The sequence below is a fragment of the Zea mays genome, chromosome 5 (genome assembly GCF_902167145.1).
Source record: "Zea mays cultivar B73 chromosome 5, Zm-B73-REFERENCE-NAM-5.0, whole genome shotgun sequence".
Lineage (NCBI taxonomy): Eukaryota > Viridiplantae > Streptophyta > Magnoliopsida > Poales > Poaceae > Zea > Zea mays.
This window is the reverse complement of record NC_050100.1, coordinates 103,399,540-103,411,124: the sequence shown is the minus strand read 5'-3', so window position 1 is coordinate 103,411,124 and position 11,585 is coordinate 103,399,540. Positions and strand designations below refer to the sequence as shown.

The following is an 11,585-nucleotide window of genomic DNA, read 5'->3' as shown; positions in this document are numbered from 1 at the left end:
GAGAGAGGGCGATCGTGGGCGAAATGAGGCAGGGGAGGGAGAGCGGGTGTGGGTGGGGCTCAAAAGAGAGCTGGGGGCGTGGACAGGCGACGTGGTCGGGGTTCTCAGCGTGCGTGCACGCTGGTCAGCGGTGGTTCGCGGGGAAGGCGAAGCTCATAGGGGGTCCCACGGTGCAGTGAGAGAGAGAGAGAGAGGGCGCAGAGTGAACGGTTCGCGGCGCAGCGGGGCCAGGCCCGCGGTGCAGATAGAGGGAGCGCGCGCGAGGCTGAGGAGGTTGGCGCTGACAGGTCGGCCCCACCGGGCAGAGGGAGAGAGGGAGCGTGATAGGTGGGGTCCGCCTGTCTAAGGGAGGGTGCGGGCGCGCATGGAGCTAGGCCGAGTTGGGCCGACTGGCCGAGGCTGGGCTGAAATGGTTTTTCCTTTTCCTTTTGAATTTCTAATTTCTTTTCTTTTTATTATCTCTATGGAATTAAAATCAAATCAAACCACAATTTTAATTTCAAATATTTCAAACATGTGCATCAACCAAAAACAAAGTTTAAGCTCAGCATGATGCAAACATTCATATCTCCCCTAGGTTTAATATTCTAAGGGCTAGTTTGGGAACCCCAATTCCCCAAGGGATTTCTATTTTTCCAAGGGAAATTAGTTCATTTTCCCATGGGAAAATAGAAAACCCTTGGGAAATTGAGGTTCCCAAACTAGCCCTAAAGAAATTAATACATCTCTCACATAAGTAACCCAAAAATCTATTAAAAAGATGGGAAATGAAAATCTATAGAGGTGAGAAAAGGAGTAACACCTGAATTTGGTAGGTATTAGAGAAGAAATGTAAATCTAGAAGGTCAAAATATGTCCTGGTGACAATTGTTGTACTCTTTTTCCCTTGGCGAGTTTTCCTGAAGTTTCTCACATGATGTTTTTAACGAGTCAACAAAGTGCAAATACAATATGTGTCACCATACGCTCCTTTTCCGTATGTTTTCCACTAGGTTTTTGAGAGTTTTAACAAGTCATGTGTTGGTCGTGGTATTCGCCCAAGGGGGAGTGTTAAGAAATCCTAATTAGGGTTATATGGGCAAATACCAAATTAACTCTGATGTGTCTCACGTCTCTATATAAGGAACATGTACCTCTCTCATAAGATAGAGAAAAAAAGAGATCAGGGATCCAACCCTATATCGTATCTCTTGTGTGCTTTATATGTCATGCTCTGGGAAGGAAAACATGATCTACAGCTTCTCCTCGTCTAAACTACTGATAGGAGAAGAATAGAGTGAATTTGGTGATTCGTGATAACGATAGTTGTGACCAATATTGCCATCTCTAGACCTGCAGCCAGCCGCCTCAAGCTGCCCTCTGCAGCTCTGCTGATCTCTGCTCGGTTTCGATAGCCGCAGGCCGCGCCATTAACCCGCAGAGGCGGACTCATGGTACCACACGCCATCGGCCCATCAGTAGTTAACCACCAACCACGTAGTAGGCCTTACGGGCCTAATGTCGTTGGCTGGTCCTTTGCCACGCCATGAAACCAAAGAGCGGCGTCGTTGCGATCCAAGACGGCAGGCGAGCTCCAGGTTCAGTTGTTCGGAGGAAGCCCAGCGCCGGCGATGGCGAGTGTAAACCCCGCGGTGGCGGAGGCAGAGGCGGAGGCGGTGGGGCGGCGGGACGAGCTGTCGGAGTCGCTGGCTGAGCTCTTCACCAACGTCTCCCTCATGGTCCGCGGCGAGCTCCAGGTTGTCTCTCGAGAATAATCGAATCCTTCGCGGGTCCGCAATTACACCCGCGTTCTCTCTTTCGTGGATTTCGATAAGCTGAATGTTTATGTTCCGTTCCCGGTTATCGATTCTACGAGAAGAGTAATTTTAAGTGCGCATGAGTCAACTGCTAATGCTTTGCGATGATTTGGTAAGGCAAGGTAGCAAAGCACGCCGTAACCCTAGTTTGTATGACTTCCCCACTGTCCTGCTTTAATGGAGGTCAGCAGCTTCAAATTCGTAGTAATTAGTATGAAGATTATTGCGTGTGCATGTGGTCCCATATGTGCTAACCCTTGGGTTCAAATGATGGGAGACGGCGGTAGCTCTGCACCTCCAAACGTACTCCCTCCGGTCTTAAATACATGACGCCGTTCATTTTTTTTAAACTTTGACCAATCGTCTTGTTCAAAATATTTATTCGAAACTGTAAATTTTTAAGTGCCCAAACAACCATAAAACAAATTGTAACAAAATAAATGATAATTTACAAAAAAAAAACCGACTGGTCAAAGTTTTTAAAAAGTCAACAGTGTCATATATTTAAGAACGGGGATAGTATCAAACATCTGTTGCCGACAGAAGTATCTACTATTTATGTGTTAAAGATGCTACGCTGTTTGTAGTGTGGGTGTGTCTAAATGAATTCCCTGTGAATGAATTTGTTTGGACGGTAGTGGTAGTTGTAAGTTTGTAACTGCAAGTTGTGATCACTGAGTGGTTTCTAATATTGCTTCATAGTTACAGACTCTATTAGAGAAGAACGGCTCAATTATCTAACCCCCATTTTTTGCTGGAAACTGACCGGAAAAGAATACCAGGTTGGGTGGTTACTGGTGAGTACGAGTATGGATTTGGGATTTGGGCACACTCAACTTTTGTAGGCTGAAATGGCAACAGATCCCATTGACCTAGCTGGCTAGCTCACTACTTGCAACTTTAGGGCTAGTTTGGAAACTCAAATCCCCTTGGGATCCTTGTCATTTCGTAGAGTGAGCAATCCTAGGGGGCTTTCCCTGTCTGGTTTGTCTCCCCTTACTTCCAAACTAGCCCTTAGTAATACTTTACACAACAAGAGGCTAATCATTTCCCTTGACATGGCAAGAAACGGCTATTCGGCTAATAACCGTGTGAGCAGCTGAGTGGCTACACTAGACTGCCATCATTCGCTAAACATTAATTATAGGAATAAGTCCATTTTTTGTCCCATGAACTCTCGCCTTCGTCGAATTTTAACCCTTAACTGTAAAACCGTCTAACTTTGGCACCTCAACTATCAAACCGTTCATGTACCCCTCGGAAGGTTTTGAGTGATTTTCAAAATGGCGCTGGGTTCAAAAATGAACAATTTTGGTAGTTGAGGAATCTGATGGAATAAGTTTTGAGCGTCTAGAGGACAGAAGTCGCTTTTTGACTGTCCTCTGTAGTCTCTTTAGCATCTAGAGGACAACAGTCGTTTTTTAACTGTCCTCTGTAGTCTCTTTAGCATCTAGAGGACAACAGTCGCTTTTTGACTGTCCTCTGTAGTCTCTTTAGCATCTAGAGGACAACAATCGTTTTTTGACTGTCATCTGTAGTCTCTTTAGCATCTAGAGGACAATCCTGTTGTGTAGTGTGTGTGAGAAGGTGTGGTAGTGCAGCCTCTAGGGCTATAAATATGTGTCTCCAACCCTTAGATGGGCATGACATTGTGTAGTGTTTGAGGAAATAAACAGAAAATTGTCCCAACTCATAGTGTCATCCTCTTGATGATAGTTAGTCCCTCTACTTACAATTGGTATCGGAGCCAAACTATACTGCAGCCTAAACATCTCTTGCTCATCTCCTTCGCACGCCTCTCCCCACACTCAGTCCGCAGCAAGAGCTCCAACTATTCCTTGCTCTCCTACTCAGACGAGCAGCCTTTCGTCTGAGACAGCCTCTTCCACACGCAGCGACCCCTTACTAGCCCACTATGTCCCTACGCTCGGTCACTTCGAGTGCGCGGCGCCAGCAGGAGGCCGAGGTCGCCGCGGCACAAGAACGCGAGCGAGCAGCAGGAGCGGCTGCAGCGACAGCGGCGAGGGCAACACGGCTGGCGGCAGCGGAATTGGCAGCATCGAGAGCGGAAGTAGAAGCAGCGGAGGCGGCGGATGCTGCACGTGCGGCGGCAACAGAGCTCGAGGCTCTGCGCGGCAGTAGAGCCGACAACTCTGCTTCTGTCGACGACAACACCGACGAAGAGCTCAGGCTGGCGAGGGAAGCAGCGCGAGAGCAGACGGCACAGTGGGCAGCCACACATGCCCATGGGGGCGCGCGTGGCGGCAGCCCAGATAGGCGTCGACGCACCGACGGCGCTCCGGGCGAGGGCGCACTCGGCGGCAGCCCAGACGGGCGTAGACACGCCGGCGGTGCTCCCGGCGGCGGCGACCGAGTCGACGGAGATCGCGGCCTCTACAGGCGGCGCGGCTCTCCCTCCCTGGATTGGTACCATGGTCGCCGCATGGCCCAGGCCATTGTCAGGGACATCGGTCCCGACGGTGGGTGGCCTACCCTCACCAAGACTAACTACGTCGAGTGGGCCGCAGTGAAGAGGGTACGGCTCCAGGTTCGCCACATGTGGGAAGCAGTTCGGTACGGCGACGTCGACTACCACGAGGATCGACGGGCACTGGATGCCCTCATTGCTGCAGTCCCGCCCGAGATGCAGTTTTCGCTTTCCCAGAAGCGGACTGCCAAGGAGGCCTAGGACGCCATCGCTGCGACCCGCATCGGCAGCGATCGTGCCTTGACCACACTGCAGGCACTTCGCAAGGAGTGGGAGAACCTGGCCTTCAAGTCAGGTGAGGATGTTGATGACTTTGCTCTCCGCCTCAACACTGTGTTGCAAAAGATGGTGCAGTTCGGCGACGACACCTACGATGAGGAGAGAGCTGTTGAGAAGCTCTTCCGTTGCATCTCCGAGAAGTACAAGTAGATTGCTCGCTCGATCGAGTCTCTGCTAGACCTCTCCACGATGACAATCGAAGAGGCGATAGGTCGTCTCAAGGTGGTCGACGGCGACGAACCACAGGCTCCCTCTGGGCCTATCACTATCGGCGGGAAGCTACATCTCACTCGGGAGTAGTGGGAGGCCTGCCGGAGTGACAAAAAGAAGGGGGAGTCCTCGACACGAGGCCGCAAACGTGGCAAGCCGCGCAAGGCGCGTGGAGGCGCACAGGCCGGGGCGCGAGAACATGCTGAGGGTGGTGCCCGTGGAGGTGCCCAAGGCGGCGCCGTCGGCAACAAGAAGCTGGCACGAGACGACGACTGTCACAACTGCGGCAAGCTTGGACACTGGGCCAGGGACTGTCGACAGCCACGACGTGGTCAGGCCAACGTCGCACAGGCGGAGGCGGAGGAGGAGGCTATGCTCCTAGCACATGCAAGCATCGAGCTATCTCCAGCGGCACCGGCCGCAACGGCAATCCTCCACCTTGATGAGTCGAAAGCACGCACTTTCCTCGGCGACGGCTCCAGCAAAGACATGATCGAAGGATGGTGCCTCGACACCGGCGACTCATCACATGACCGGTCGACGGGAGTTCTTCACCGAGCTTGACTCTAGCGTCCGAGGCTTCGTCAAGTTTGGGGACGCCTCCGGCGTAGAGATCAAGGGCGCCGGCTCAATTGTCTTCACCGCCGCGTCTGGTGAGCACAGGCTGCTCACCGGAGTCTACTACATCCCCGCATTGAGGAACTCTATCATCAGCTTGGGACAGCTAGATGAGAACGGTTCGCGCGTGGAGGTCGAGCACAGAGTCATGAGGATCTGGGACCCCTCTCGTCGCCTTCTTGCCAAGGTACGCAGGAGTCCAAATCGGCACATCCTCAATGTGAAGGTGGCACAACCTTGCTGCCTTGCTGCTCGTTGAGACGATGGGGCATGGCAATGACACAAGCACTTCGGGCACCTTAACTTCGAGGCCCTGAAGCGGCTCAGTGCCAAGGAGATGGTACGAGGCCTGCCGTGCCTTGACCATGTGGAGCAATTATGCGATGTCTGCGTGTTGACAAAGCAGATACGGCTCCCCTTTCCCCAACAGTCGAGCTTCTGAGCCAAGGAGAGGCTCGAGCTCGTGTATGGGGACTTGTGTGGCCCGATGACACCAGCCACACCAGGAGGACGACACTACTTTTTGCTGCTCGTCGACGATCTCTCCCGCTACATGTGGGTGATGATCCTTGGTAGCAAGGGAGAGGCTGCGAACGCCATCAGGCGTGTGCAGGTCGCTGCGGAGGCGGAGTACGACCGCAAGTTGCGCGTGCTGCGCACCGACAACGGCGGCGAATTCACGACGGTTGAGTTCGCGTCCTACTGCGCGGATGAGGGCGTTCAGCGCCACTAATCCGCGCTGTACAGCCCGCAGCAGAACGACGTTGTCGAGCGGCGCATCCAGACGGTTGTGGGGATGGCTCGGGCTCTCCTCAAACAGAGGGGAATGCCGGCTGTCTTCTGGGGAGAGGCGGTGGTGACAGCGGTTTACATCCTCAACCGCTCGCCCACCAAGGCTCTCAACGGGTGACACCGTACGAGGCTTGGCATGGGCGCAAACCGACGGTCTCTCACCTACGGGTCTTCGGCTGCCTCACGTTCACCAAGGAGCTTGGCCACATCAGCAAGCTCGACGATAGGAGCACCTCGGGGGTGTTCATTGGCTACGCGGAGGTCTCGAAGGCCTACCGCATCCTTGACCCAGGAACACAGCGTGTGCGCACGGCGCGCGACGTAGTGTTCGACGAAGGGCGAGGATGGGCGTGGGACAAAGCGGTGGACGACGGCACGACTCCGACGTACGACGACTTCACCATCGAGTACGTCCACTTTGAGGGAGCTGGGGGAGTAGGCAACTCTTCTCCGAGCAGGTCTACCCCAGCCCCCAAGTCTCCACCGACTCCAGCGCCACGCTCTCCAGCTCCGGCTACAACGAGCTCTTCAACACCACGCACTCCAACCACGACTCTGGCTACAACGAGCTCTTCGCCACCACGTACTCTAGCACCGATGGTACCCTCTCCGGGAACGTCCTCTCTGACACCAGCTCGTGTCGAGCACGACCCAGTGGAGCTCGTGACCCCGCTCTCCAACGACGAGGAGCGCGTCGACGCGTGCTACGACGGCGAGCCGTTGCAGTATCGAAGGGTGGAGGGCCTTCTCATCGACCCGTCGGTGCGGGGCCCAGCATCTCGCATTCTGGCAGGAGAGTTGCATCTTGCATGCGACGATGGTGAGCCTCGGTCTTTCGCGGAGGCTGAGAAACATGCGGCTTGGCGTGCCGCGATGCAGTCGGAGATGGACGCGGTTGAGACGAACCGCACTTGGGAGCTCGCTGATCTCCCTCATGGTCATCACGCGATCACCCTTAAGTGGGTGTTCAAACTGAAGAGGGATGAAGTCGGCGCCATCATCAAGCATAAGGCTCGCTTGGTGGCACGCAGTTTCTTGCTGCAGGAGGGGATCGACTTCGACGATGCCTTCGCCCCTGTGGCATGGATGGAATTCGTGCGACTCCTCGCTCTGGCAGCCTAGGAGGGCTGGCATGTTCATCACATGGATGTCAAGTCGGCGTTTCTTAACGACGACTTAAAGGAGGAGGTCTATGTACACCAGTCACCAGATTTTGCGATCCCTGGCAAGGAGGGCAAGGTGTTGCGCTTGCGCAAGGCCCTCTACGGCTTGTGACAGGCACCAAGGGCGTGGAATGCCAAGCTGGATTCCACGCTCAAGAGGATGGGCTTCATGCCAAGCCCGCACGAGGCGGCCATCTATCGGCGGGGCAATGGAGAAAATGCCCTGCTGGTGGGTGTCTACGTCGACGACTTGCTGATCACCGGCGCCAAGGATGTAGAGGTGGCAGCGTTCAAGGAAGAGATGAAGGCCACCTTCCAAATGAGTGACCTGGGGCATCTCTCCTACCTGGGGATTGAGGTGCACCAGGGAGACTCCGGGATCACACTTCGCCAGACCGCCTACGCCAAGCGCATTGTTGAGCTGGCTGGGCTCACCGACTGCAACCCAGCTCTCATTCCGATGGAGGAGAGGCTGAAGCTGAGTCGCAACAGCACGACGGAGGAGGTGGATGCTACACAGTACCGTCGTCTTGTGGGGAGCCTTCGCTACCTCGTCTACACACGGCCTGACTTGGCATACTCCGTCGGCTACGTTAGTCGGTTTCTGCGGCGACCGACGACGGAGCATGAGCAGGCTGTGAAGAGGATCATCCGCTATGTTGCGGGGACTCTCGACCATGGTCTCTACTACCCGAGGTACCCTGGGGAGGCACACCTTGTCGGGTACAACGACAGCGACCACGCCGGTGACATCGACACTAGCAAGAGCACAAGAGAGATCCTCTTCTTCCTCAGCAAGTGCCTCATTAGCTGGCAGTCCGTCAAGCAGTAGGTGGTGGCCATGTCCAGCTGCGAGGCCGAGTACATAGCGGCCTCCACTGCTTCGACTCAGGCGCTCTGGCTGGCTCGATCTCCTCGGGAGAGACACTGGAGCGGTGGAACTCAGGGTGGACAGCCAGTCCGCTCTGGCATTGGCCAAGAACCCCGTGTTCCATGAACGGAACAAGCACATCCGGATGAGATACCACTTCATCCGAGACTGCTTGGCAGAAGGGAGCATCAAGGCGCGCTACATCAGCACCAAGGATCAGCTTGCAGACCTACTCACCAAGCCCCTTGGGAAGATCAAGTTTCTTGAGCTTTGCTCTAGGTCCGGGATGACCCAACTTTCCCACAAGACGACGCCCAAGACTTAGGGGGAGAATGATGGAATAAGTCTTGAGCATCTAGAGGACAACAGTCGTTTTTTGACTGTCCTCTGTAGTCTCTTTAGCATCTAGATGACAACAATCGTTTTTTGACTGTCCTCTGTAGTCTCTTTAGCATCTAGAGGACAACAGTCGCTTTTTGACTGTCCTCTGTAGTCTCTTTACCATCTAGAGGACAACCGTCGCTTTTTTACTGTCCTTTGTAGTCTCTTTAGCATCTAGAGGACAATTCTGTTGTGTAGTGTGTGTAAGAAGGTGTGGTAGTGTAGCCTCTAGGGCTATAAATATGTGTATCCAACCCTTAGATGGGCATGGCATTGTGTAGTGTTTGAGGAAATAAACAGAACATTGCCCTAACTCATAGTGTCATCCTCTTGATGAGAGTTAGAGTCCCTCTACTTACAGAATCCAAGTTAGACAAAAGAAAGAGTTGATGGATAGAGAATAGACTTAATCAAGCACTTTATTTTTTAGATATTTATGAACAAATTTATAAATTAGATTTACTTACTGATAAATATTTATATGTATTAAAATATTTATCTACTCATTATTGTATTTTTATCATAAATAAAATTTAAAATTATCACAAATTAATCTTTGGTACCGATATTTTTTTCTAAATACACAATCTATCTCATGTATATGACTATGTCAACAAGTTTAACTTGACTTATTTCTCCATCCCAATTCATTCAAATAATTTTTACAAATTAACTCTTCAAACAGAATTTTGGGGTTGTAAATGTTTTAAAATGAAACAATAGTCAACCAGAAAATTGTAGATTTTCATATGGCTCCTCAACTATCAAAGCCATTCAATTTTGACCCATAAGGCTGTTTTGAGTTGTTTTCATATGGCTCTCGAGTAAAAACTACACAGTTTTGATAGTTGGGGTGCCAAAATTATAAGGGTTTATAGTTGGAGGTTCAAATTAGACAAAGGCAAAAGTTGAGGGGCCAAAAACAAACTTAATCCTTAATTTTATATTCATGGACATGCTGGATCAGAAGTTCAAAACAAAAAAAAGTAAACGGTTTTGATAGTTAGGGTGCGAAAACTAGACGGTTTTATAGTTGGCAATGACTGTTGTGCAAGCAGTCCAAACCATCTGATCCGTTAGGTTACGATTCAACCACATATACAACCATAGTTTGTTAGAGGGTTTTTTATAAAGATTATTGAGTTGGTGGTGGAAGGGTTTAAGTGTTAAATATGACTTACGGTTGGATCACGATCTAATGGATCAGATAGTTAGCTTGTACGCTTACACAGAAGGACTGTTTGCACAATAGTCGTTGCCTTTATAGTTGGAGGTTGAAATTAGACAAAGGCAAAAGTCGGGCCAAAAATAGACTTAATCCTTAATTTTGTTTTCATGGATGCTGGATCAGAAGTTCAAAACAACAAAAGTGAATGTACAGTATTATTGGAATGGAGGCTAACTTGTTATCATGGTGTGTTCTGTTACTGGTCTATATATGACCATAATATGTTAATATATTTTCTTTAAAAAAACTAGTCAAAGTTAGAGATATTTGACTTAGGGAAAAGCTATTGTGAACTATAGTTTGGAATGTGTGGAGTACTGGTTATGTTGTGGCTGGCATTTGCGGTTACATGCAACTTTCTATTCAATTTAATATATATATTGGCAGTCACTTGATTTCTGTCATTGCTGTCAGGGGACTAACAATCAGCTTGCTCTGCTTGAGAAGATGAATGATCGCGTATCACAGGAATACAGCAACTACGGTGACATCGCCGCTGGTCTGCGAGTATTTGTAGAGCAGCTGAATGAGAAAAACCGAGGCTTCGAGGATTACGTGTCGCAGATTGATGCGATAGATCAACAGGTGACTGAGTTTGAGGCAGTGGTGTCCATGCTCGACAAGCATGTTGCCCTCTTGGAAAAGAAAGTAAAATCGGCCTATCACATTTCTACTACCCAATGATTTCCATCCATATGCCACAATGCAGATTCTTTTGCCAACACTTGAGCTTATCCGGGAAACATATTATTATATATTCTGGCTGAGGAAACAACGCTGTAGCTGTAGCTGTAGGTGTTCCCACCGTTGAAATGATGCAATCAGATTCCAAGTTGTGCTGTAGTAACTTTCAGACAAACAGGCAGCAGTTGGGTTTTGTCCCTCACAGTCACAGTGTATTATTAGTGTTAGGAAATTGATGCATGGGTGCCGGGATTTGCGGGGCACAATCATTGCCTACTGCTCCACAAGAAACATGTCACTGTTGTGTGTGTTGTAATTTCTGGATCAATGGGCGAACTGCATCTTGCAGTGTACGCGCTTGCCACCAAGATTCCTGCAGATTTTCAGCCAAAGGAAATCTGGCTGCAGGGGAGCAGTCCATGGAGCTGAATCCTCCTGTACAAAAGAATCTTGAGGCCTTGGATGCTTATATATTCATCTAAATATATTTTTATATATTCATCTAAATCTATATTTATATATTCACCTAAATCTATAGGTGTTAAGTGATTTAATGTAGAATCTAAACTAAATTTCAGTTATTTCACACCATCGCCGCAGTGCTACCTGTACTGACTACCAATTGCAGGTTTTGTGTTGATCTTCGGTTCATGCTCTTGTACCACGTGGGATGAATTACACATCCTTCTCTTTCTGCGGAATATCCCATGCAGTTTCTTCTTCCATTACTTCCGTCCGTCGTACCGCTGTAGTTGTAATCTACAAAATAAATATAATGTAAAAACAGTATAAATTGTTTTAGATTAAAGTTGTAATTCATAGAGATAACAGAAGCTGTTTCGGATTATGCTTATTTTTTATAGTTCGGATGGGTTTTCAAACTACACGACTTCGTCCAAAATCTGGCAGTCTTTGCTTTCCGAGACGTCTCAGGAGCACAGGCAGATTTGACCTCCGTTTGCACCGGGAAACCCGTCGACTTGACCTCGTGCTCCCGGCCCAAACTGGGAATTGGGCCGAGTCACACTCGGCTCTGACCCAAGCCTATCATACTTGGTATCAAATGGGTTTAGAT

General features: G+C 50.2%; 1 protein-coding gene across 1 annotated transcript; it reads left to right on the top strand.

Annotated features, from left to right (window-relative positions):
* The first annotated feature begins 1,556 nt into the window (after positions 1-1,556).
* On the top strand, positions 1,557-10,658 carry LOC100281969 (phytoene dehydrogenase-like). Its single transcript, NM_001154886.1, is given in 2 exon segments — positions 1,557-1,736; positions 10,241-10,658. Coding segments are annotated over 2 exon segments (396 nt in total). The 5' UTR covers positions 1,557-1,610; the 3' UTR covers positions 10,511-10,658.
* Positions 10,659-11,585: the final 927 nt, after the last annotated feature.